The 27640-nt window shown below is 38.4% G+C and overlaps 1 protein-coding gene across 1 annotated transcript; it reads right to left on the reverse strand.

The window, feature by feature from the left end:
- Window positions 1-1368: 1368 nt before the first annotated feature.
- On the reverse strand, window positions 1369-26872 carry LOC145775339 (E3 ubiquitin-protein ligase RING2-like). Its single transcript, XM_082586616.1, has 8 exons — window positions 26735-26872; window positions 23743-23903; window positions 17449-17664; window positions 16889-17073; window positions 16117-16212; window positions 15665-15776; window positions 2237-2402; window positions 1369-1802 (listed from the first exon to the last, which is right to left on the reverse strand). The coding sequence occupies exons 1-8, from the start codon at window positions 26816-26818 to the stop codon at window positions 1689-1691; spliced, it is 1134 nt and encodes a 377-aa protein (XP_082442742.1). The 5' UTR covers window positions 26819-26872; the 3' UTR covers window positions 1369-1688.
- Window positions 26873-27640: the final 768 nt, after the last annotated feature.

The raw sequence follows: 27640 nt of genomic DNA on the forward strand, positions 1-27640 counted from the left end.
TTTTAGGGGTTAGAAAGTAGTCATTTCATTGACGTGGGTTCGATTCTCGCAACTGCTATTGCTCTTTTTTCTTCGGTAATTACCAAATAAAGTTCAAAACAAAGATTAACTCTCTGGCTAAGTGCGAGAAAGGTCACCATTGGACGGTAGCCTTTTATAACATGTTCTGATTGGTTGGCGGTGTCATTCTAGTCATTTGCAGTGGCAGAATTTGTTCTTGTTAAAGTGGCTACCAAGCAAACTAAGTTAAAACACAGTGTAAACGCCTGGCTCGTAGTTCAGGGTTGCCAAACCATAAAATCATATTGAAATAAATATATATTCATATTGATAAAAAATTCAAAATGTGCTAACAGCGAAAATATATTTTTCAACATTTGATCAATAAAATATCACAAAACCTTTTCAAAGCCAAATGAGTGGGAGGGTGATTTTGCATTGATCATCCCCCCACTCCAATTAGTGGGGGGGTGATCACCCCCCCTTGGATAGAGCCCATGGTCTCGAGTAATCTGATGTAGCCTAGTCCCTAAATCTGATGTTCAAGTAATTTAAGCAGTTAATCGTAGCCTACGGTAACACGACAGCAAGTAGCCTATGCTCGTTTCTAAACTAAATTGACACTTGGCAGATCACGGTTGCAACATTTAAATAACCGCCTTTCCCGCACACAGTTTGTTAAAACATGCTTCAAAGGCAAGAAGGTTCGTGTTTGTTTTTTTATTGCTTAGTATCAAGCCGGTGTCGGCCGTTTAATGACTTTGGACACACCAACACCCCCCCTCCCCCAGCCTTGGTTTTTACTAATTGTTGAATTCCTTTTTCAAAGGGTTGTGACCAAGCCAAACAGTTTCACTCGGGCTGCTATTGCATCTTCTGTTCTTGCTACGCTAATCCAGTAGCCTAGGCCTAATATACAGTCTTTCGCTTTGATAATAATAATCGGATATAGAATATAGGCTAGCCGAAAGATGTGTTCGCTGAGAGTCTTCTACCTTCGTATAAGGAGGTCTATCTGGATCACCAATCTGCGGTATGCAACTGTGGTGCAGAAGAACACACGGCTACCCGGCTTTTCTACATCATCAAGGACAGTTTGATTGATTGAATCTTTATCCTCGGATTGGGAAAGCTTCGGACTTATCCTCGGACTGGCAAAGCTTAATCCTAGCAGTTTCGCATACTTGTAAAGGCTTTGGATCACAGTTGGTCTACCAACAGGTTACTGAACAACTCTACCATCAAGTGGCTGCGAGTGGAATTCTCGGATATCTGACCCTGATAAAACGTGGTCTATAGAAAGAACTCGTCATAAGAAGATGTAGGCTTATGGTCAGAAATCAAAATCTGAATTGCAGTGTACTAGGTTTTCATTTCCATCAATATATTGAGAAGCCATACGTTTACTTTATACGCCAATATACCAATATACCATACACCAATATACGTTTACTTTGTATGTAAGAATTGATGTGAATAGTCCGTTTGTCCACAAGATCTCCCATTAAGACTACTAAAATTGCACAGTCCTTCGCAGTTGAAAATATCCTTCCTAAATCCCATGTTCGATTGGGCAATGCATGGACATTGGACAGGAACAAGCAACTTCATCTTTCATCGTGGACAACATCATCTCATAGACAGGCAACGCAAGACAACAAACGTTTAAGTTGAATTTCACCGATAAGCTAGCTTTGTGAACGAGAACCAGTTGACTTTTTCAAATAATAAATCTGCAACCGTGACTCGTGGTTCCAATAGCTGTCCTGAATTTTATCGAGCGTCTCACTTGTGCTCAAAACCTGAAATATCAATGTAAATAAACGTCGTTTCACGGTCTTTTAACATGTATAACAGGTAACAGAGTAAAGTTCTGGTTCAGCTAACATAGGTTGTTGTTTTTACATAGTTTCAAGTCTTACGAGTGCGGTAACTTTTACGATCTGGAGCGAACTCCTGAAAAGTAGGCCTATCACCGATATAATTATAAACTGCAAGGATTAAGCTCGCGAAGAAGCTTTCTCAGTCCGAGAATAAATATTCCCTCAATCATTTGCAAAGTGTCACTGCGAATGAGATCATGTCTATTTTGTAAGGTATGTAACATGTGAACAAGAGCTGTCAATGCAAATATTTCCATGGTGTAGGGCACTGCAGGCCTACTATAAACGTACAATTTCTTACACGTTGTTACAACACTACGTTAATAACACGAAGCTATGCAAATGGAACAAACCTCAAAATCTTTTTCTTGAGGTTTAACAAAGAGCGCATAATCAATGAGCTGTTCATCAGTATTTGACACTGCATTCGGTTTATGCGGGTTCTTTTCAAGATTGATCCTCAACGCAATGTAGTGAGACAAGTGCTTCACTGTAGCGTGTACCGAAGTCTTTATATACCTACAAAGTTTAGAAACAATTGAAGTATAAGCTGGCAAAAACTGTTGAGTTCTGACGTAATTAGTAGACCATGCCTTGGAGCATTCAGGATATAAAAATGGGAAGGCGAATGTCCAAAACAAAATGTGATGATGTAACTTAGCCATACTTTTAATAGCATGGCATGAATTTGAAAGACGATCTTTCTATTCAGTTTTTTTTTTGTCGTATCAACTATCCAGGCTTACAACCGGTGGTTGAAGATTTAGATTAAGTGAACGGGAAGGCAAGGAAGCCAATCTTCGTGTCCACCTTCAGGCATGCCTTCAAGTCAGTGATGTTCGGTGGCTTAAACCGTTGGGAAGCAACTTGGAAATATGCTGCAACAAGGTAGTAGGCACGAAGGGCGTAACCGTCGGGCGAAGCCCGAAGGCGTGTTGCCTAAGGCAACACTTCCAGCGGGGGGGTCTAGGGGGCCTCCCCCACAAATTTTTGAATAACACTTCCAATTTGGTGCGCTCTGAGAGCATTTCCAATACAAATCAAAAACAAAAATCTGTCAAATTGTGCTTCGCCATATACATGGAGAAGCATTACGACTCAGGAGATTGAATGAAACACAACACGACTACACTGCAGCACTTGAACATCTTAAAAAGAAGGCTTTGAAATCAAATTTTCCCCAAAAACTTATCAAAGAAAAAATTCAACTTGCTGAAAAATGGACAGAACGGATACCTAAACCCACAGAAAAAAATGCAACCAAAGCCCACAGAGTAATCTGGCCTACATCTTTTCCTAATTTACTCAAGACCACCAACGCAGAGAAAAAACTACAGCCCAATCAAATGATGACATATAAAAAGCCAAGCACGCTGGGAAATTTACTCACAAAATACAAAAAAATTGCCCTGAATACAGTAACACCAACCAATGGCTACTCCAAACCATGCGGCAAATGTGCACTGTGTGGTAACCATGGAGCGCATAAGCCTATGGTAAAAGAATGCACCTCTATTAAATGTAAACTCAACAAAACATACAGTCTCAAACAAAAATTAACTTGCCAAAATTACGGGATATACATTGCAACGTGCACCATATGTCACGAACACTATGTAGGACAAACCATGACAAAATTTTCCACACGTTGGGCCACACATAGATCTATTTGGAACAGTTTTAATTACTTTGATAAATCCGGTGACAAAGCAGCATTATTGAAACATTATGCGAAACTCCACAATATTGAACTCAAAAAGAAACCAGCTCTGGCAGACTGCTTTGTCGTTACTTTCACCGAACAACCCAGCAAACATTATTTAGACATCGCTGAAGATAAATGGTTACATACAATCAAAGCCACCATAAACATACAGAAATTGATTCGACCAACCACTTAAATCCCATGTCATCAGCAACCTCCGACCCCTGTGGTGTAGATTCTTCAACTATGCCCATTTGAACGTATTCTTTTTTGACGCTTTGTCTATGTAAGCTTATGGCAATGGACTGAAATTAAATTGCGTTTTTCTTTGTATTCGTCTTGTTGAACTGTTGTAATTTACTAGATGGATGCCCATTTACACTTATTCTTTATTGACGCTTTATCGATATAAACTTACGGCAATGGACTGAAACTAAATTGCGTTTTTTCTTTGTATTCGCCTTCTTAAAGTGCCTCTGACAGAAAAATAAATTTGCGAAATTTACCTAAGATATCAAAAAGGTGACACTAACAAACTTCCCTGACCAGAAAATTGTAAAAAATATCAACAGGCTACTAAGTTACACGCTTGCAAACTTTCGTTGACATCGGCGAATCTGACACTCATTCTATTGCGAAAATAAAAACGGCAACATCGCTGTGACGTCACCGTAAGCTGGAAGGATACAATCTGTGGTGACTGGTGACTTGGTTAGGTATAGTACGGCTACTGTAAAACGTGAATGTGTGGGGCTCTGTTGGTCTAAAGCATGTGCAAATTAAGAATTACCGAAATAGAAAAGTGAACTTACTATTACTACCAGGTTTTGATCAAATAGGTTGAGTTTATTTTTATCAAACAGCATCTCAATTCAATTGAAATTGCAGTTTCATAGGGCTACAATTTTGATACTTTTTTATTTGTCCTAATCTGGCTATAGCCATTTGCAGTGTAACAACAGTATCTCACAAACAGTAGGCTACCTTTAATTTATGGTTGAGGCAATGCTTAAAAATTGCTGTTCATGTGTATTGTTGTATTTAAAAATATCTATCCCAAATTTCCTTGCCAACTGAAAGTATTAAATGCAATAATTCTCATTGTTCAGATGCTTCTCATGTTGCCTCAATAGACTCTTTCTATAATATTATAACTGATGCTCTCAAAGCAGCTTCTGATAAAATCTTTGTTGGTGTAAAGAAGAAATGTAACATATTTTCTGTTCGTGGTTGGAATAATCATGTTAAGCAAGCTCATGCTACTGCCAGAGAAAGTTACATCATGTAGGTGAAAAATGGGAAACAGTGAAATGGTTAACTATATGAGTTGATGCAGAGCAAACGAAAGGAGTTTAAAAAAGCCTTTCGCCGTTGTAATCATGCCTCTGAACAACATAGAGCAAATGTGCTTGCCTCAGCACTCAACTTGGACAGCTCACATAAGTCATTTTGGCAGAAAGTAAAAAAGTCTACTTGCAAAAAGAGTTCTCTTCCTGTAAATGTTGGTGGAGCACAAGGTCCTGAAGCAATTGCTGAGATGTGAAAACATCATTACAGCTCCTTGCTAAATTCTAGCAAAACCAACACTGAAAAAGAATTTGTTAACTCATGTATTTCTTCTAGGGATAAATATTACAACTTTTGTTGCAACATGGACACAATTGGTTCCTTGCTTGTCAAACTGCCATAAACCGCGCTGCTGGTGCTGACAAAATTTCAGCTGAACATATTGTTTATGCTGATTATTTGTTTTTATATTAGTGTACTTTTTAATATATATGTGTCTTAGTCATGGCACTGTACCAAATTCTTGCTTAAACACTGTCTTAGTCCCGATTGTAAAGAATTTGAATGGCGACATTCAAGATTCAGGTAACTATAGACTTATTGCTCTAGCCACAGTAATCTCAAAACTGTTTGAACGTTTTATGTGAATCATCTATTGCCTTTCTGGAATACCAGTGACAATCAATTTGGGTTTAAGTCTGGTCATAGTACTGAAATGAGTGTTTTTTAATAAAACAACCAGTGTCCTCTTATATCAGTCATGACACTCCTGTATATTCTGTCTTTTTGGATGCTTCAAAAGCCTTCGACAAAGTCAATCATCATTTATTGTTTAAAACGCTTATCACACGTAACGTGCCTACTGCCTATCTATTTTGTTCGCTTATTGGAATACTGGTGACCTTTGTGCCTTTATAGTAAAAAAACCATGCAAGTGAGGTGGGAAGGTCATCTGTGCCAATCATTTACTGTGTCCAGCGGAGTCTGACAAGGTGGGGTGTTAAGCCCCTGATCAGCTTTCTTATCTCAATAAAACAAAAGTTGGTTGCTATGTTGGCAACTCTTGTCTAAATCATATTATGTTTCCTGATGACATTTGCTGCATCTCGCCTAGTTTGTGTGGCTTACAAAATTTGTTAGATGTTTGCCACAAGTATGCTGTTGAACATGAAATTACTTTCAATTCTAAAAAGTCATTTGGTATGTTATTCTCCCCAAAAAACTTTTATCTTTTACGTGCTCCTCTGCTACATCTAGGTAAATCTGAAATTGTGTTCACAGACTCTGTAAAATATCTGGGTGTATTTATTGATAGTTCTCAGATGAAAATTATATTTCAAGGCAAGTACGCTCTCAGTACTGTGCTGCAAATAATGCAAAATCTCAATTTTTCTAAATGCTCACCCGCTGTAAAAAACAGTTTATTTCGTTCTTATTGTATGTCGTTTTACTTATCCCAGTTGTGGAACAAGTTTAGATCTTCTAGTATAAAACGATTACGTGTTGCTTACAATGACTCTTTCAGAATATTGCACAATTTGCCTCGTTAGGTCAGTGCCCGTGAATATCAAGTAATGAATAATGTAACTACGTTTGATGCTTTATTGAGGAAAAAACATGTTTTCGTTTATTAACCGATTGCATACACTCCTCAAATCGCTTTATATCAGACATGATGTCATCTGATTATTTTTATCGTTCTGAATGCTTTCAATTCTTCCAACGCTCATTATATGTAAATTTGTGACAGTAGATAGCCTATTTAGTGAGCTTTTAAACCGACGGCATCCAAGGTGGCTCTCTGTGATCTTTGTGCATTTTCAGTTTGTGTATTACAGTATTTCGTTGTTTTGTTTTCGATGTGGACAGCTTTGTCTGACGCAAATAAATAATAAATAAATATGTGACAGTGTCAGTGACAAAGACCGTGTGGTTTCTTTTTACGCTTTCCCACAAAACAAGGTGCTGAGAAGAAAATGGTAGAAGTTTTCTTCAAGTGTTCGAAAGTAGGATGGGCCATACAAAACTAGTCATATGTTCTCTTCACTTCACTGAAGATGATTTTGTTAATACTGTAGCGATCCATTACTTCAACATATAAGTTTTCCTGCCTTTTACTAAAGTTTCTGTAGTTTTCCGTGTAAACTGCTCCCGAAGTAAATAGAAAAAAGGGAACAGAAAATAAAAGGGTTTGTTCGCCCTTTGACGAGAGCTCACACGGGAAATCGGACGAGCTCTATCACATCAAACCAGCTCAATTAGACAAAGAGCTCTATCACATCAAACCAGCTCAATTAGACAAAGAGCTCATATCAAACCAGCTCTATCAAATCGGACCAGCTCAGTTAGACCAGTTCAGCTCTTAGAAAAACATTAAATTGATTGTTTAATTAAAATGTAATAACTCGTGATAATGTTTCACTACCCTGTAATTTCATTATTCTGTACTGTTTAAATTCAAATTGTGTTATAGACCTACAACATTATATGAACACCTTCTGATAACTTAAAATTATAATTCGAATAACAATAATTGTGTGGAAATTATTTCATGGAGTCAGATAGCCAAATTAGATAATGGAGTCAGATAGATAAATTAGATAGATAGAAATTTCATCAGGTACTTAGACAGCCTTAATATCAATTCAAGACATAAACAAACATTAGACCTTAAATAACAATAAACCTTATAGCTATAATAACAATAACCACATTGGTGACCCCGACGTGATATGAACACGCAACACTTTTATAAGTTACGTAAAATAAATGTTACCACAATACCACTCAAGTAAAAATGGGCTTGAGCAAACTTTACATTTTGAAGGAATTTGCCATAGGCTACCATCTATAACAGCAAAGATGCAACCAGTTGCTGATGATGATTTCAGCACTTCTAAACAACAACGTTTACAAAAACATACCCTTGTACATAGGTAAACTAGGCTTTTACATGTATAGACTCTGCTATGTACGTACTGAGGGCACATTATGAGAGAGAGAGAGAGAACTTTTATTTATTATGAATAGTGATGATGAATTAAATATGAATGATGATTCGTACAATTTCTTCATTTTTCACTTCAAGTATATTTTAGGTTTTGTAGGAACGTATCCAGTACAGTTTTATTAAACTGTAAAAAACAACAGATCTTTGAAAAAAGCAACCGCTTGTACCAACTCCGACTAAACTGTGATCCAGCAATCACATCTAGGAAACGTATGTTTCATCCGTCGCTAAGAACGCCGACTTACAATGACGTAATACCACCAAAGTCGTCCCAGAGTAGTAAAATATGGAGTTTCGCCTGTGGTGGCGGTGCGGAGCCGTCGTTTGATGTAAATTACGCCCTAACCAGTCGAGCTACGAGGTTAAGGTTAAAAAGTTTGCTAAGTATGATTCTGCGCAAGGAAATGCTTTAAAAAGTTACTATACTTGGATCCAACCTGTCAGGGGCACTTTAAACTGTTGTAATTTACTAGACGGATGATCAGGTTAATGTATTTCTTCAATTTTGTACCAGAATATTGTTGGAAATCGTGGGAGAACACCAGTTAAGATTTAGGCTTGCAGGTTTTGATTTTAATATTATGTAACCATCTATTTAAAATATAATTTTTATGCGTGTTGATAACATCGGAGTTTGCTTTATTTGTTCGTTTTACGTATTTTTCAAATTTTCTTCTTTTTTTACATGTGCTAGCTGAAGATGCTATTACTATAGCGAAATCGATTCTTAACTTAATAAATTACACTAAGAGGTTAGATTGTTGTGCAAATGCCAGCATTTAATGAATGCAAATTAGCAGTACAATGTTTAGAAGTCATGAACAATCTTAATTTTAACGTTGCAGGACCAAAATCCAGTGTTAGACATGGAATAATAGTTGTCTAAATATTTAATTTGTCATGTATGTTCATTCTCAGATATTCAATTAGGCCCACACTACAAATAGTCCAGTCAAATTAGGTTTTGACCCAGAAAAAAATAGTACAAAGCTGAAATTTTGCCACAAGCATCAGTGCATGGTCTGAAACAAAATATCAAAAATCCGCAAAAATCCACCTTGGGCAAAACAAATTATGGCAATTTCGAAAAAACAAGGAAATTTATAAAAAAAATTATCAAAAATGACCGAATGGCAACATAGGCATGTGACATATCCACTATTTTTTACTGCTAATCCTGTTTCATTGATTCTAGGTTTCTCTTTCAATAAGATTGTTTTGAATAAGAGTAAGTTGAGTAATATTCTATTTGAGGTTTGATCTGTTAAATGTATACTGGAACTGCCAAGATTACGTCGCTAGAAGCTACAGGATCATCGTCTTGTCTTAGAATCACTGCAGTTACTGCTTCACTTGTCGCAACAAGGTACATCTTTAGACCAAAGCCACTTCACCTACAGTATAAAAAATTATTGTAAAGCACACGTCCTGAAGTTGTGCTTGTGCTTTTAAACCAGTTAAAACTTGTAAGTAGGCCTATGCCGTAATTTATAGAGAGTGCTCAAAAAATGTTATTATATAGGCCTAACTATACACTACTTGAAATCTTTTCTTTTTTGCAGGCTGTGATATGGCAGGCGCAATAAAGCAGAATGAGAAATGCATCATCTGTTTTCAAGGATTTGAGAAAGAGTGCCAAGAATATGGAAAACGGCAGCAAGTTGGAGATAAGGGTAAAAGGACCATGTTACATTTCGCTCATCTCCGCTGTGATGACAGAATGGTCGAAGAATTAGAGATAGAAACCGGTGTTCTTGTGCATGATAAATGCCGTCGAAACTACACTGACAGGAAAAGGATTAGAAGAATGACTGCATCTGATGAAGGAGGAACTTCCAAGAAATGGAGACGATCGCATACGTCTGGTTTTGATTGGAAGCGTGATTGCTTCTTCTGTGGAAAAAGTGCTAACTACGATCGGAAGCATCCAGATCGTAACACTCAAGTTCATGAGGTAACAACTATTCCTTTTCGAAAGAGAATCCTTGAAGCATGTGAAAAGCGATCTGACCCATGGGCAGCAGAAGTTCAAATTCGCCTACATCATTGTTTAGATTTGGTTGCAGTAGAAGCCATTTACCATAATAATTGTCAGTTGAAGTTTTCTTGTGGAAAATCACCAGATGCAGCTTTTCAGTCACCTTCAGGTCGTCCAACTGATGTTGTAATGGTTGAGCACTTCAACGCTTTGTGTAACTGGCTTGAAAATTATGGGGATTCAGAACTATACACATTGGCAGAATTACGTGACAAAATGATTGAACTGGCGGGAAGCTCCAATGTGTATTCGGTTAAAAGACTCAAACAAAAATTTGAAGTACACTTCGGTAATCACATTTATTTTGCTGAGCTGGATGGAAAGGAAAATGTTGTTTGTTTTCGCAACATGGCCAATTACATCTTGCACCGTTCCTGGTATTCCGAGCAAAAGGAGAATATTGAAGATGATGCAAGAAGAATTGTTAAAGCAGCTGCCAAATTAATTCGAGCACAACTTCAGAATACCACATATTATGCAGACATGTATCCAAGTGATGATGACATTCAGAACACTGAAAAGGGCTTGAAGCTACTTCCACCTCTGCTATTACTTATGCTGCAGGCCCTGGTTTCTAATGTCAAACAACAGATCAGTATAGGTCAGTGTATCATAAAAGCTGCAAAACCACGGTCATTTTTACCTCCTGTACTGTTTGGACTTGGTGTGGAGGCGGATCGTATGTTTGGCTCCAGGTGGCTCATTGACGAACTCTTCAGACTGGGATTCTCCGTATCGTACAGTGAAGTTAACCGTTTCAAGCAAGCAGTTGTTCAAAGTGAGAACATTGAACAGCTATTACCTGAGGCATTTCCAGGAAGCTTCTCTCAGTGGGTGGCAGATAATGTTGACCATAATCTTGCTACGATTGATGGCTGCGGTTCCTTCCATGGAATGGGAGTCATGGTCATTTCAACTCCCACAAAAAATAGCACCGGCAGTGTGACCAGCCAAAAACCCATTAAAAGATTAACGACTGTCGGATCTAAGGATCTTACTGTAAATAAAGGAATTCCTATTAAATTTTACCAAGCCGGCTTGAAACCTGCTCTTTCCAGTTGTGTCATAAAACCAGCAGTGGAGCTTCAGATACCGTATACACTGACAGGGAAAGTGATCTCTGAAGATATTTGGCACTCCATTGCTGTGTTCGATGATTTGTCCCCAAGAAGACCATGTTGGTCTGGATTCATGCAGAGTTTGTCAGCCGGGAGTGACTTTTATAAATCTGAACCACTCTTCCTACCTCTCATTGACCTTAAGTCAACCGATGAAACGTGTATCTATTCCACATAATCATTTGTCGAGGATCAAGCAAAGAAGTTGAATATAATAACACCATGTATCACGTTTGACCAACCATTGTGGGTAAAGGCAGTTGAAATTGTCCTTTCGAAAAAAATGAATATTGTTTGCCGTCTTGGAGGTTTCCACACAGTAATGAGTTTTTTGGGTAGCGTTGGCAAAATGATGTCTGGATCAGGTTTGTCTGAACTTTTGGAAACATGCTACGGCACTAATTCAGTCATTCAAATGATGAGTGGAAGAGCAGTTGCAAGAGCTCTTCGAGGGTACATACTTGTTGAATCTGCTTTAATGACTCAACTTCTACAAGCGATTGTTCCACAAAGCGTCAAAGATACTGATAATAATTTACAAACGGCATATTTATATGAAGACCCCGCTGCTCGGTGTTTGAAACAAGAAAATACTTCTCAATTTTTGAAATATGAGGACATTGAAATCATACACGAATGTTTGCAAAAACTTATGGAGGGTACGATCAGCATTGATGACGCTATTATGTGCACGTCATTCGACCGCTTGCAAAATGGAATTGAACTTTACAAGCAATATTTGTCAAATGTTTCGCGCACAGCTAAACTGTGGTTGCAATATTTGCAGTACATTTCCGTTTTGAAATTGTTTATTAGAGCAGAAAGAACTGGCGACTGGAACATGCACCTTGTAGCTACTACACAAATGATAAATCTGTTTGCAGCGACAGGCCACAGCAATTATGCCAAATCTAGTCGACTGTATCTACAACTAATGCACGATCTTCCTAAAAGTCATCCATGGCTGTACAATCAATTCATAGCTCATGGACATCATATTGTTAGAAGGTCTGACAAATTTTGGTGTGGCATCTCCACAGACCTTGCGATAGAACAGATCTTGATGAGAACCCTAAAAAGCCGAGGTGGACTGACACGGGGACGTGGATTTACAGAAGCGGTTAGGATTTTATGGATCTATAGTATGCACCGGTGTGCTGGAATCCATCATTCCATGAGTGATTTCACTGAACTGCACGTGGCCACCAGTGAACAACACGCCGAAATGGGAGTCAGCAGAATTAAACGTGATTCTGAAGACATTAGCAAAATGATCACGTGGTTACAGAATCACAACCCATTCGATGCCAATGACCCGGCTCTACGATCCTTGTCATCTGCACAAGCATCAGATGAGAAAGACGGCATTAATTGCGACATTGTGGAAGACGTTGGAATCATGATGCAGAAGAAAATGGACAACAAGTCTTACACGGAAATGTCCTTTAAGCGAGCTGACCAAGTAAGGACTCTTGAGAATCTTCGAAAAGGAACAAAAATTGCAGATGACACCATACACATAGATCCGATGCTGCTGTTTTCCAGATTGTTGATTCAAGTTGAAAGGAGTGACAATATTAAGTCCCTTTTTGCTTATGAGTTAGCTCCTATACCAACTTCTCTGTTCAAGGATGACCTGATGAGAAAAGGAAAGAAATCATCACTTGCCTCCGTTCTAAAAGAGGGTGTGCCACCAGTGGAGCTTTCCGAGTTAACAGATGCCAAATTTGTTATAGATGGAGGCGCATTATTGCATTGTGTCTATTGGAAAGCAGCTTCTTCATACAAGGAAGTTGTAAGTCAGTATGTGGGATATATGAAAAATAATTATGGAGGTGGTTCTACTGTTGTCTTTGATGGATACGCAGCTTCAACGAAGGATCACGAGCACAGCCGTAGAGAAGGTGGACGAACAGCTGCTTACACAAAGATTGCAGAACATCTCATCGTTCCAGATAACCAGCAGGCTTTTCTAAAAAATGACTCAAACAAGACTCAGTTCATAGCAATGTTGATGAAAGGTCTGGAACAAGATGGTCATGATGTGTACCAAAGTGATAATGATGCAGACACCATGATAGCGAAACAAGCATTAACACTCTCTACTGCCGGACATAACACAGTGGTTGTTTCAGATGACACTGACATTCTTGTATTGCTCATTCACCACTGGGATGTGCAGGATATACTACATGATATATATTTTTTCTCACACGCAACAAAAAAGTCGAAGGTTGGTTTACAGATGTTCCGAATTCGTGACATTGCGGAAAGCATAGGTCAACAAATAGTAAAAAACATCTTATTTCTGCATGCATGGAGTGGTTGTGACACCACCTCGGCTACATTTGGACATGGCAAAGTGGCACTCCTGAAACATCTAAAAGGAGATCAGATCAATAAGCCAGCTTTTCTATTCAACAAACGCTAACGTAGAAGAAATTTCAACTGCAGGTCAGAAGTTGTTTGTCTTAATGTATGGTGGTAAGGACGAGAAACTCTGTGAGCTACGATACAATCGCTACATGTCTGCAGTCGCATCTTCAACTGTTGGTGTTCGTCCAGAGAAGTTACCGCCAACAGAATGTGCTGCCAAGTATCATGCATAGCGGGTGCATCTACAGGTCTTGCAATGGAGGCATCCTATCCCTGCTACGGTCATCAATCCTGAAAACTGGGGGTGGAAGATTGTATGTGAAAAATACTTTCCTATCATGACGGACATGGAACCAGCACCTCCAGAGTTGTTGAACATTATTAGGTGTAAATGCAAGAAAGGGTGCAATGCAGCATGTTCCTGCAAGAGGAATGGACTGAAGTGTGTTTCAGCCTGTACCTTTTGCACAGGAATGTGTAAAAATGTTGAGCCTCTTTCACTTGAATCAGAAGAATGCGAAAACACTACTACTCCTGTTGAAATACACAGAAATATATTTGATATCTTTAATGTGTAAGACGAAAATATTTGCTGGCCTATTAGTTTAATGCAGGGGTCACCAAACTACGGCCCGCGGGCCCGAACCGGCCTGCGAACTGATTTCATCTGGCCCGCCACGTGCTGCGGAAACAACAGCTGCACTACAACTGTTAAGGTAAAAAGTTACCAATTTTTTTGTAAAGGACTGACGTTGCTGTTTATCATTAGGCCACCACAAATGGGGACAGCCTAGACCAAATTTGGAAAGATGTAATGTTTTTTCAAGAGCACGATGCCCTGTAGTGTATCGCAGCAGGGGATAACTTTTCCAGCAACCTTTCGATTTTCATCACAACTTTGCTATTCCACCGCTGACTTTGTTATTTATTGTGCTCAATTCAAGTCAATGGAGATTCTAAATAGTTGTATATCTTTTCGCAATTTGCATCCGGCCCGCAGTTGTTAATCTCGCAACAATCCGGCCCTCAGAGAAAAAAGTTTGGTAACCCCTGGTTTAATGTATATGCTTTTTATGTTGAAAGGACCATAACTCGTTGAAATAACTTCATTTTGACCTAAATTTATCCTTATTGTATTTGCCTCATCATTAGCTTCAATTTCATATATCACTTGCCTATATTGTCACAGTCATTTTTGATAATTTTTTTTATAAATTTCGATTTTTCAAAAATCCCATAACTTTTTTTGCCCAAGGTGGATTTTTGCGGATTTTTGATATTTTGTTTCAGACCATGCACTGATGCTTGTGGCAAAATTTTAGCTTTGTACTATTTTTTTCCGGGTTTTCCAGTTTTTTTGGTTAATTTGACTGGACTAAAAACCTAACACTTAGGCCTAAACATTACAACCGCAAGCAATTTGTACAAAAAGCTGGATAAGTTTGCCTCCTGCGTATAGAAGCTTAACGAACTAAATATTGCATCCGCACCTGAACGTTCATTGACGAAGTAACGTTATATCAACGCTGTAAAAAGGGCAAAGGCATGACTATGAAAGCTAGTAGGCTAAAGTACATGGCGAGGAGACATCAAAAAACAGCAACAAGCTTTTTGGCATTATGATGCTGTGCTGTGTACCGTGACGAGAGACCATTCTGACGAGTTAGTCTAGCCGCTCTAGCGAATGTACGCATTGACATCACTAGGTAAGCAACTCTAACCATAACACATCTGATTGGCTAAGCAGCTGGTGACGTTTTGCAAAACGAGTGAGGATTGGATAAAACAAAGGCGCTTTTTGACATTTTTGAACCTGGGAAAGCAACTTTGATAGTTGCTTCCCTGGAGCTTCAGTGGTTGTTTCTGACAGAAGCGTTTGTGTTAATAGGCAAGACATGCGGTTTGGTGAGGACTTAGACTACTCACAAGCGCTACGAGTAATTCTAGTCACGAATACAGTAATTTTCAAGTTAAAATAGACGTGATAAAAATAATAATAAGTTAAACCTAGAATTCAGTCATTATATTTTGCATAGTTTTCGCTCAGGTAAGCACTGCTTTCCTTGCTTTCCCTCACCTCACCGATCGTCACTGCTTTAAGTGTCCTGCCAAAGACACAGCCGCATGCTTTTGAGCGGTGTCGAACCGGTGCCCTTTCGATTACATTTCCATGGCTCTCACCACTCGGCTATGCAGCCGACTTTTTATTCAGTTAAAAACCACACAATCCACAATTTTGACTAGCACCTTAAAAGTTGTTCCACCTTTGATCCTTTCTGCTGGGGGTGCGGACAAAGTTCAAGTTCAATCGATGGTGCAACGGGAAGGTCAGGCACTTCTTCTTTTACAGAAGACGATTCTAAAAACAACATTTTCTTTGTATCATCAACCCCTACGACTAACAAGCAGGGCTGAGGAGCCTGGGCTGTGAAAACAATGGTTAATATCGCCATGTTATTAAATTGGCCCGCAAAATTTTTTGAAAAGCAAATCTGGCCTTTTGGTCAAAAAAGTTAAACCCATATGGTTAAAAGAGCTTTTTGGGAATACAGTGAATTCATGAAAATGACTTATCGTACACAGAGGGTTATGATAGTGAGCTGGACCAGAACAAGACGATTACATGTGACTTGAAAGCGTACTAAAATGCTAGATTATTGCCGCATCATGGATGATAAGATGTTTTGATGTGTGCTCACCTGTCTTCGTGACACTTCCATGTGAAGTGGATGCTGTGGCTACTTCAGGATCAACAGTCTTCCTTCGTTTAGGAGTGGGATGGGCATCAGCGTCATCTAGTAACATATTAAGGAAGTTTTTAATACATTTTTTAAGAACGAGCATTTAACAGTAACAAATATTCGTTTAGATTCTGTAGTAAAAAAGAACTTAAAAATATGAAAATGCCAAGGATAGAGAAATGGAAATGTCGCTTCAAACAACCGGTAGACCTCTGATGCTTCGGGATGAAGACTAGGCTTCTTTGAAGCAAAAAGGAGAAAGGATACGGGATACATTCCTAATGCAGGTTAATTCGCTAACCATACCGGTGTAGCCTACACACTAGCCTCAGGACTTTTCCCAAAAACACAATGCTCGCTGTTCTATAGTGAATAGTCAGGTTGTGCTGACGTCAGGAAAATCGCTCCTTCTCTACTGTGCATATCCTTGGCGACAGTTAGTTTAGTTGCTTTCTTTCCACAAAGGTAAGGATTCAATTGACTGGCGAAAGCAGAGGTTGAGAACTATGTGGCATGAATTAGTGGTGCGATACTGATGAACCCAGCCTCATGGGCGAAACACGTGTCTATCGCTGTAAATTCTTGCTACACTAGACTGCCGAAAAACACATGTTTTCCGTTATTGCAAAAAATGCGTTGGAATACTGGCAGCTGATTGTGAAAACTGTCCGCCGTTTCATTCTGCAGACATTGAAACGATGCGAAAAATACGATTTGTTGTGGAGTTCACCTTTTCGTCTGGTTTTGTTTTCTTTCGGAGGCGATGACGTAGTGCTGGTCGTCGGTTGTGGAGCATTTTCTTTTCCTGCCTCTTGTTGTTTCGACGTTGGAAGAGCATCTGTTTTAACTTCAGTATCACCACTTGTTGCTGTTGGTGCAGGTTGAGACAAATCTTGCTTCTTCGTTTTATGATTTCTGCGTACGTCAACAGTTTTATTTCGAAATCATATCAACATTTGACAATTTACTTGATTTATCAATAAGGGGTGACAATGTTCGCACATGTTAAGTCCAAACTATTGATAACACAGTACTGCACTATAAGAAAAACTTTAAAACCGTATATACAAATTTGAAATTAAAAATGATGATTCACCATAACAACCACCGGCCAGGCGGCCACCTTCGGTAACGGGGACACCACCGGATTAAAACTGGACTACTACACTACTATACAAGCTGGCTGTCACAAAAATTGCTCCATTTTAACATTAACGATCATCTCAATCATAAATTTTTAGTACAGTGCTACCATGCGTCACAGAGACTATTATGGTACAAGTTGAAGACCTGTTGAGTGCCTGTGATCGCAATCCTTCTTCTATGCTTGCAGTGAGTGCAGCTTGGTTATGATGCTTTGTGATGCTCTGAAGAACTTTTTCCTGGTGTGCTTCGTACTCATCACGCGATGGGTAAATCTTTGCAATCAGTGCATCAAAATTTGGATCTGGTCTCAATGAACGTCGAGAAACTAATTTCTTACGACACGTTGGGCATTCCTTGTTTCTGCATAATAAAGATTAGCTTACAAAGCTATCAAGAACTTAGAAGACATTAAAAGATGCAACACATTTTTCTTCAAATACTTGTGCAATATGCATCGTCTCTTACTGTCATTTTTTTATGCTATGCTTGTAATAAAGAGTTTGATTAAGTAAATGGCAAGAAAATGGTGGAGTAGCCTACCCATCTAAGGCTACGTTTACATGAGAGGCGAAATGAAAATGACCGAAATGAAATCTCAAAGCGGCGTGAAAAACTTTTTGTTTACATGGAATCTCGTTGCGACTGCAGTTGGTTTCGGGCGAAAGGAATTCTGTCTCTACGCATGAGTGATTTTCGCGCCGGTTGCTACTGAGCAGTCAGCAGTTGAGTAGGCTACTGTACGTCGAAAATAAAGCTACAGAAATTATTTCATAACTTTACTTTTGAGAAATGGCAGCGGAGTTAAAGAAATTGCTTGCTGTTTTGCCCCTATTGGTGGGTTCATTAGTTGCGTTGATGCAACTGCGATGGATACCCATTATTACAACCCAAGTGGAAGCTCAAGAAGCTAAACTGCTGTCTTTAATAAATGATTACAGCACATTGCATAGAAAGCACAATAGACGAGTTAAGAGGTAATTATAATATTTACGATATTATTAGTAAGATAATTTGGTTGTAAATGAATTATAACTACATAGGCTAACCTACTATGCTAACTGTTGCTTTGCTGCCCATATTGAGGCCTTGTTTAAGTTATGCTGTTGTTTGGGTGTGATGTAAAGAGTGCACTGTAACATGTCTGGATATTTTATTACAGAGTGTAGTTGTGTGTCCAAGCAAAATTCATTCGAGCTACATCACATACACTACTAAATGTTTTACCAACGGCATAGTGATCACTGTTAAAGCTTTTTACAGCTAAACTGTACATCACTTTTTCTTTTGTTTTAGGTTGAAGAAAAAAAGAGCAGTTTGGAAAAACCCAGGTCGAACCACGTTGTGGTGGGATAACTTACTAATGGGCCGGATGCCAGCAGAAGAGTGGTGTGCCAATGTTCGCATGGATTTTCCTTCTTTTATGACGCTAGTCGACCATGTGCGAGAATACATCACTCCACACAGTGAAGCATTTCGCCCAGACACAGTAACTGCTGAAAAACGTTTGGGGATTGTTTTATATTATTTAAAGGATCAAGGATCCCTTCGAATGACTGCCAACACTTTTGGAATTTCAAAGGCCACCGTATCACTATCAGTGAAAATGGTGTGTTCTGCATTATGCAAGCATCTTGGACCTCGGCTTATCATTTTTCCTGACAATGCAGATAAAATAAATTTGATAGCCAGTAGGTTTAGAAAAAAATTTTTAATTCCACAAGTTATTGGCTGTGTTGATGGAACTCATGTTGCAATTAAACAACCGTCAGAAAATCCTCATGATTACTTTTGCTATAAAATGAAATATTCAGTTAACTGCCAAGCAATTTGTGACGAAAAGGGAGTTTTCATGAATGTTGAAGTTCGATGGCCTGGCAGTGTTCATGATGCAAGAGTGTATGCCAACTGCTCCATTAACAAAGCCTTTTCTCAAAAACTTATTTCATTTGACTGTCAAGAGCTTCTTCCAGGCTATGACCCTGTTCCCCCAGTTTTGCTTGGTGACCCTGCCTATCCACTGCTGCCCAATTTAATGAAAGAATATCCCAATGTTAAAAATCCAAAGGAACTTGTGTTTAACCGTCATTTAAGAGCAGCCAGAAATCAAATTGAATGTGCATTTGGAAGACTTAAGGCACAATGGCGCATTTTACATAAAGTTATCGATGCTGACACTGACTTTGTTCCTACATTAATTTACTCGTGTTTTGTCTTACACAACTTTTGTGAGTTAAATAACGTTGAAATTAACAATGTTGATGTCCAAACACTCATGGGTATAGATCAGGGGTGACGAACCTTTTTGCGGTCGCGGGCCACTTTGTCAATTACACATGAGTTATCGGGCCACACAACTTTTTAATCGTAACCTACTATGAAATCTTTTAGAAGCGACTCATGATATTATTCATGAAAAATAACAAACGGCAGATGAAAGTAATAAAATCCACAATTGAAATTATCTTACGCAGAATCGAAACATACAACAGTAAAAAATAAAAACAAATCAACTTGAGCAAAAGGATAGAGCAACAGTACTTGCACTGATAATGAAGGCAGTTTAATTTTCGAAGCGTTTGCATTCATATGAGTATGATTTCTTCTTTTTTTGGCTCTATCCTTTTTGCTCAAGTTGACTAAATGTTTCGATCATTATGCTCCGAAACAACAAATCAGTTAATGAAATTTCTTTTTCAAACAACAAACAAAAGCCCATGCGATTCATACAGCTGAAGCTATCTAATGCAACATTGAAGCATAAAATATTAAAAAATAACATTGAAGCATTGAATTTTTGCTTAGTGCGATTTTTGGAAAGTTTTTTGCTTGACTAAGCGTTCAATATTAGGTCGAACAGACGATGTGGCAACTCTCAACTGCATATTAAGATTTTCGTCTGTCAACCTCGACCTGCAACGACTTTTTGTAAAGTGCACTTTAGAATAGAACTGTTCGCATAGATACGTGCTGCCGAAAATAGATGAGCATTTGAGATTGTCAAATTGTTTTGCGGGCCGCACAAAATTCTTTGACGGGCCGCATGCGGCCCGCAGGTTCGTCACCTCTGGTATAGATGAAAGGATGCAATGCTGCAACCATCACAAAAACGTTGATAAATTGTATTTGTATTCTTCCTCCGATGGTAAACGCATTCGCAATGTCTTGGCGGAATTTCTTTTAGATAATTCGCAGTAGACATTTTTTTTATTTGAAATGCAGCTTGGTTTTTATTTGTTGCTTGGTATGTTTAGTTGTTTACGTGTGTTGCCAGTGCTATGTCAACAATTTCTCTTTTGTTGCTCACCTCAGTTGGCCTAAGTTGAATGGACAAATGTTGGGATTACTTTAGAGTTACCATACAACCTCTCTGTATGTATCATATAAACGAAAATTATTTCTGCCAAATTCCATGTTACACATTTGAACGTTGACCTGTATACAGTATTATCATAACCCACGCAAACTGTGTCACTATTCTCTGCATCAATACAAGCAAGAAAAAAAGGAGTAGTATGCAGTAGTTAATCATTTTAATATGCAATCAATAATCAGTTCTTCAATCTTCATACACCATAATCTTACATGCAGTCATCTTCATTTGCTCTATGGCTACGTTCAGAAATGTGCCCTTGCTGGGATTGCACGATAGAACTAGCTATTGCTGCAAAGCCTTCTTTGAGGCTCTCTGCAATAGTTTCCATCGACTGCGACATTGACCAAATAGCATCACGGGTAGCTTGGGCGTTCTCTTTCATGACGTTGATGGCCTCTCTCTTTAGGTCCAGCTCTTCCTGACTGAGCTTCATCTGCAAGACATCGCGTTGGTGAACAGACAACTTTTTGCTGAGTTTCCTTCTTCTGCTGTCGTTGTCTTGCTGTTGCGAACTGCAACTAGCATCACATTGCTCAGCAGTGTCATCACCAGCAATTGTATTATCGGTGTTGGAGATGTTCAGGCCAGCTTCTCCACAAGTAAGTGAGATAACTGAAGGCGACCCACCCCATATTGCTTGCAACCTCTCATAATTCTCAAATACAAGCCGCCCAGAACCAGACCTCGACCCTTTGTCAATTGCAGCCTTGTATCCAGACCTGAGTTCTTTCACTTTACTTTTGATGCGATTGTACCCATCTTTTCTTAGTTTATCTAGTTTTTGAACGTTTTTTCTATGCACTTGAAACTCTTGCGGAGTCATATTCTCAGTGTCTTGCAATGCAGCATTGCAAGAAGGCCCAAAATCTATCGGAAAAGACTCCGCCATCATTTCCCTAACTTTAGAATAGCATCGAACCAAATCAGACTGAAAGTCTAGGCCTTTCATGTCCATGTCATTCTTATACGCCTGCAAGTTGTCAATTAGCAGGTTAACCTTTTCACTGTCCCACATCCATCGTTTATCTGGTGTTTTCCTCTGTGGAACGGCATCAGCTGCGAAGAGGTTCAGAGTGATCATTTCTTCATGTGATCCTTCACTGGCTGCATTTTTTCTGACATCTTCCACAAGATTCTCAAGTCTTCGTCTTTTGGGTGCATTTGCAGAGTTGCTGAAAAAAAAAAAGACCAATTAAAATATTTGGGTGTAAATTGGTTGTACATTAGCGGCTGCCCATCCATGGGGCCGCAGGGGCTGGTTTTTGTCAAATCCTAGAGTTCATTGCATCACAACTTAAACAAAGCATGTGAGTAAGTCGCTCAGTAATGAATAGTAACTAGCCTCAAGCCTAAATACACTTATTTTCAAAGTGTTTTTTTTTAAGAATATAGCTTAATAAACAAAATTCAGATCAGTGAGGGGTTTTTAGCTCAGTTTTCGGCTACATATTTCACTACGGTATATAGTTTGGCACGTATTTCTTGTACATTTTTTAAAACTCTAATAAAATAATCATTCACCAATAAATATATCTAACCAAGATTGCAGCCCGCCCATTACAAATAATCACGAGCAGCCACTGGCATATATGCTTAATTAATTAACCATTATTTCACTCATCAGTAAAAACAAAATGACCTATTTTTTGCTATCTGGAGCATCAATTTGTGGTAAGAAGTTGATTTGTTTTAATGAAGTGATAATCAAATACCAGCTACACTTGTGCGAATTATAAGTTGTGGTTGTACAGTTTTTCCACCAACAAAAACAAATCAACTGAGCTGCTGTGAATGAAGTCAAGGTAGCCTACATATAAACTCAAGGTTGCTGTTAATACAGTCAAGGCGACACATACAACATCCACTCACCTATTGCACATTCCTTCATTTCTCTCTGGTGTGGAGTGTTGCATGATAAATTAATTAATTGTAAACACAAATGATATTTAAATGAAAGTTAATCTCTTGAAATTGTAATACCGTAGTTTTCTACCAAAAAAACAAACATAGATTCTACAATAAAACATGCAATTCCAAAGGGTACAGTAACCAGTACTAAAATAGCACAAGTATTTTCAAAATTCTTTTGGATCAATAGACTGACATCACAATTTCAGAGCAAATTTACTTGTGTTCTTCAAGAATGGACTAGCTTAATTTATTATCTAATTATTTGCTCTTCACTAGTGCACCAGTCCAATGAATTTCTCAAATGAGTACAGATGACCTTGACAACAAGTCTTTGTGCTCAAGTCTAAACAAACAGCCAACATTCTCGACTAGTCCCAGTTGAAAATGTATCACCATAACTTCACAAATACAAAGCTATTGCACTGATGTAATGCTCAAGTTCTCCTAGATCCTAATACATTTTGCAGCATATCTTTCAGAAATTGGGAGCATTGGTTGCAGATGGCTGGTTCATAATTACCAATTACTGGCTAAAGCACAGCCAACATTCTAGACCAGTAGAAAAATTCTAATATTATTACTTCAAAAACAAAACTACAGTATTTTATTTATGTTCAAGTTCTTTTTATGTGCTACTCTGCAAATACAGTAGGCTACCAGTTAACTGACTATAATCAAACTACTAGCACTAATCTCATTGCTAGGATCTCATTGCGGCGTGTTTACATAGCCGCAACCACTTGATATCGGTTTCATTTCTGTCAAAACTACCGATGTGAAATCCAGACCGCCATGAATCTCGCTTCGGTCGCCGCGTGTAAACAGATTACGCGTACGCCAAACGAACCGAAGCGGAAATCTTTCGTTTCGGGCGCAATGAAACGTCATGTAAACGTACCCTAAAGCTATCTTAATATCAGTCATTAATATTTTACCAAAACACATCCACAGAACTTGAATAATTTTGAGTTGTTGGCAAAGAAGATGATATAATAAATACTTATGGGTACACAAACACATAAAGTTATTCAAAACATGACAAGTCCAAATATGAAACAAATTGCTCAAGTTACATTTGATATTTAGCAACATATAGTGATAAATGGTTAGTACTTGATATAACTCTATAGAATTTGTACACAACACAAACATACCCACTACGCAGTGCAGTAGTTATACATTCGGAGCAGAAACGATGAAGGCATTCCTTTGTAGTCATTGTGTTTTTTAACATGTCCAAACATATTGGACACATCAACTCACTATGCAGGCTTCGTGGAGACACAGCTATTTCAGTGTTATCTGTGATCACTTCCTGAATGCAGAACAAATTGGCGTAAAGGAATAGAATTTAAATTTATTAATGATCTTCATATGAACCTTCTTGTCTGATCAAACATTGAAAGGCTATGCCATTTCGGAATGGCCCGTTTCGGTGAGTCCAATCCCTTAACGGGGGATTTTTTCAATTTTTTTTTTAAATTATCGGGTACCGTAGCCTAATTATCATTGCCGTTTTAGGGTTAAGGGTTTGGGGTTAGAGGTTAGGGACTCACCGAATCGGACTCACCGAATAGTGGCAGACCCATGCCAATTACTGGAGTCGCTCTGAATAAGCCAGTATGATCCATGAACATAGTTGAATCAATTACATAGTTTTCATTTCAATTACATTACAATTACACCATCAACTTTTTTAATTATATATATTCCTTACAATTACTTACAAACGTAATAAAATCAATAATGTCCCAATCAAACGAAAATGGAAGAAGCCATAGTTGAGTTTCACCCTTGTTTGGAATCATCAGTGGTGCATACTCCTGTTTCTTGAGCGAGAATCGACCTTTCAACTTGATGGGAGTTGTGGACGTTTCCGACTCGATTGGGAATCGAACCTCCGTCAAGATTGTAAGCTACCAGTGTCCAGTATGCCTTTCTTAACCAAGTCGAATACGTCCACAACTCCCATCAAGTTGGAAGTTTGATGCCCGCTCAAGACACATGGGTAAGCAGTGCACCACTGATGATCCCAAACAAGGATGAAATTTGAGTATGACGTCTTCCCTTGTTGTTCGATCGGGACATTAATGATTTTACAAATCTCCACATTCCCTTGAATGATATTTCAACTGCAAAAATTAAAAGTTTCAATGTTTATGTTTATCGATGATTTTTTTATACATATATATATATACAGCTTGATTTTATCAAAAACAAGTAGCATTGAATTTGATAAAGATTAGCTTACAATGTAGAAGTCCTTTTTGAACCCCAACTCGCGGCTCAACAAAAGTACTTCACTTGAAGACCTTGAATGGTCACTTTGCAGCCTCTTGTGATGCATTCATCATTTTCTTTTTTTTAATTGTAATTATTTCAACAGTTTTGCTATGTATATACATTGTGTTTTGACTTGCGCATCTTTTTCGCAGCAGCTAATAAACATCTATCTATATATATATAGGCTATATCAGGGGTGGGCAAACTTTTTGTACTGAGGGCCACATTTGAAAAAATGCTGCAGCCGGAGGGCCGCACACGCTCATTACAAAGTAGGAAAATTTACCCGGTGTGTAAATAACCGCATATTCATATTAAACACAATTTTCGTATTTCGCACTCAGTTACGTTTAAAGCTATGCAATCATCATCACAAAAGTTAATGAGACTTGTGCAACTGACCAACTGTTCACAGTTTTTCACAATCTTCTGGTTTGGTTGTGTCTTATTAAATTGTACTCCTTGAAAACAGCCACAGACTCACGGCACAACAAGCAAACTGCTTTATTCCCAATTTCGATGAAATAGTATTTAACAGTCCATTCCTTATTGAAAACACGACTTTCGTCTTCAATCTTTCGCTTCTTAACCCTATTCGGACTAACGGGTGGACGGGTTCCGTCCATACCTAAAACTTTCATCGATTACATAAAAGTTACTGGCTCAAATTAGCTGAAGTTTTATGACTTTTCCTAAAAATTATTCATCTTTGTTTTAGTAATAAAATGACATTTTTATGTGGTATAGTTTTTTAGTTATCAGCAGTTTTTGACACCCTACTCCTAAAATTGCCAGGTCATCTGAAAAACGTTATCATCTTGTACAAGCAAGTTAGCAAACATTTGTATCGTTTTGTGCCTTCCAAGATTTACTGCGTGACTTACATCACTACTGACCATTTCGGATTACATGCATGACTGGACCGTGTGCCTTTAACGAAGATATTAACGATTTCAGGAGATTATGACGGAGACATCAGAAAAATTAAAAAAAAATGACTACTTTTAGCAAAAAAGCAATAGCAAATAACTGGTAAAGTATGTGTGTCCACTTAAAATTTTAACCAGTTTGTCAATAATTTTGCTTTAACTTTGCGAAAAAAGCAACCTCGTATAACGTTTTTATATCAAAAGTTATTAGCAAATGAAAGTGTAGATGGAATAAGTCCACACGTCAGGCCATTACCTCACAAAAATAGCTTAGTCCCAGCACTCATTATTTTAACAGAGTAAAAATATAAATCTTTTATTTTTTAACAAAAATCCTGTCGAAGTAGAAAACACTGTGCGTCTCAAATAACAACGAAAAGCTATTTGGAGGAAAGTAGAAGTAGCCTACTGGTAGGCCTACGGTAGCCGCTACCGTATTTGTATTTTATGATCAAACAATTGGATCAAACAATGCGTGAGAGCATGTTGCAATACATGCGCGACTGACGTGTGTGTGTTTACGCACTGAAAGTGAAGAGAGAAACACACTCGTAAAGGGGATAATATTTTGTCATGTAACCTGTTTAATTAAAACAATAAGTGATGAGTAGTAGTTTCTGCAAGTGCCGGCGGGCCGCATAAAATGGTCTCGCGGGCCGCATGCGGCCCGCGGGCCGTAGTTCGCCCACCCCTGGGCTATATCATGCATGCAACTTACCAAATGTGGGCTAATTGTAATTTGGTCCAAAAATTTTTGAAATAACAAATACAAATTACACAACAACAAAAAGTTTCCACTGCAATTATAATTACATGAAAATGTGTAAGTGATTACATTCACTTACAATTGATCCAACCCTGATCCCGAATAACTAATAAACAAGTCTGAAGCAACTTAAAAAAACGCAATGCTTTCTTTATTTCTGATATGTACCTGTGGGGTTCTTTGCAGCTCATATGGTGTAAGCTCCCATGTTTTGGTAGTTTGAGAAAAGCTGTTAGAATTTGTCTGAGACATATTTAATTTCGTGCAATATCATTTAACATTTACCTATAAACAATAAACATGAAAAACAAACTATGGACAGTAAGTTAATATGAGTGGTGTATACAGGTTTTTTTTAAGGTTTGGTTTGGGTGACCGCTAAGTAGTTTTAAGAGACCGCAAGTGTTTCATTTAAATACCAAAAAATAGCCATATTTGCTTAGGACATGGCGAGAAACAACCACAGGCCTCGAAATTTGTTTTTGTTGACGGCGGACAAACGTGTCCGGTCTGAGCAGCTATCTCGGCGGACAAACGTGTCCGGTCTGAGCAGCTATCTCGGCGGACAATTTAAGTCTCACGGCGGACACACCAGTTTTAGCGTCGATCGTCATGCTTAATCACTTGATAATTCTTCATTATTTGAGAGCTATAGCTACGGTTTAGAAGGCTTTTTTAAATTTTAGCGAAGGCTTTCATCAGACCAATGAGGTGCGCTTGAAGAGTCAAAGCGCGGTGTAGCTGCTTAATACGCCGCATGCATAACTGATTAACTTCCACCGAACGAGGTCGTGTGGATTTTTGCGTCACAATGCTCTGGGCACGAGTCGGAAAACTTATACGCTAACGCCACTATTTTCTGCTGTGCAAAGTTTCACTAGGCATTTTTCTTTAGGTTTATTTTTGCGTGGTATGTGAGCGAAAGTGAATTTTCTATGGGCCTTTTCTTTCTTACTGTAATACCAAAACTTGACAAATTTTTCTTCAACTTGCTGTAATAGCCTACTCGTATAGTCTAATTTTGTAACCAACCTTGCCTTATCAATATTACTCGGAGATCAAAGGCAGACATTG

Source organism: Aplidium turbinatum, chromosome 8 (assembly GCF_918807975.1).
Source record: "Aplidium turbinatum chromosome 8, kaAplTurb1.1, whole genome shotgun sequence".
Classification (NCBI taxonomy): Eukaryota; Metazoa; Chordata; class Ascidiacea; order Aplousobranchia; family Polyclinidae; genus Aplidium; species Aplidium turbinatum.

Excerpts from the sequence above, each read along its gene's own strand:
- LOC145775339 (XM_082586616.1), bottom strand. The coding sequence starts at position 26,818 with ATGTCTCAGACAAATTCTAACAGCTTTTCTCAAACTACCAAAACATGG. Across the intron at positions 17,665-23,742 it reads ACTACTGCACTGCGTAGTGG|AAACAAGGAATGCCCAACGT; the intron begins GTATGTTTGTGT and ends TTTATTATGCAG. Across the intron at positions 16,213-16,888 it reads AAACAAAACCAGACGAAAAG|ATGACGCTGATGCCCATCCC; the intron begins GTGAACTCCACA and ends ATATGTTACTAG.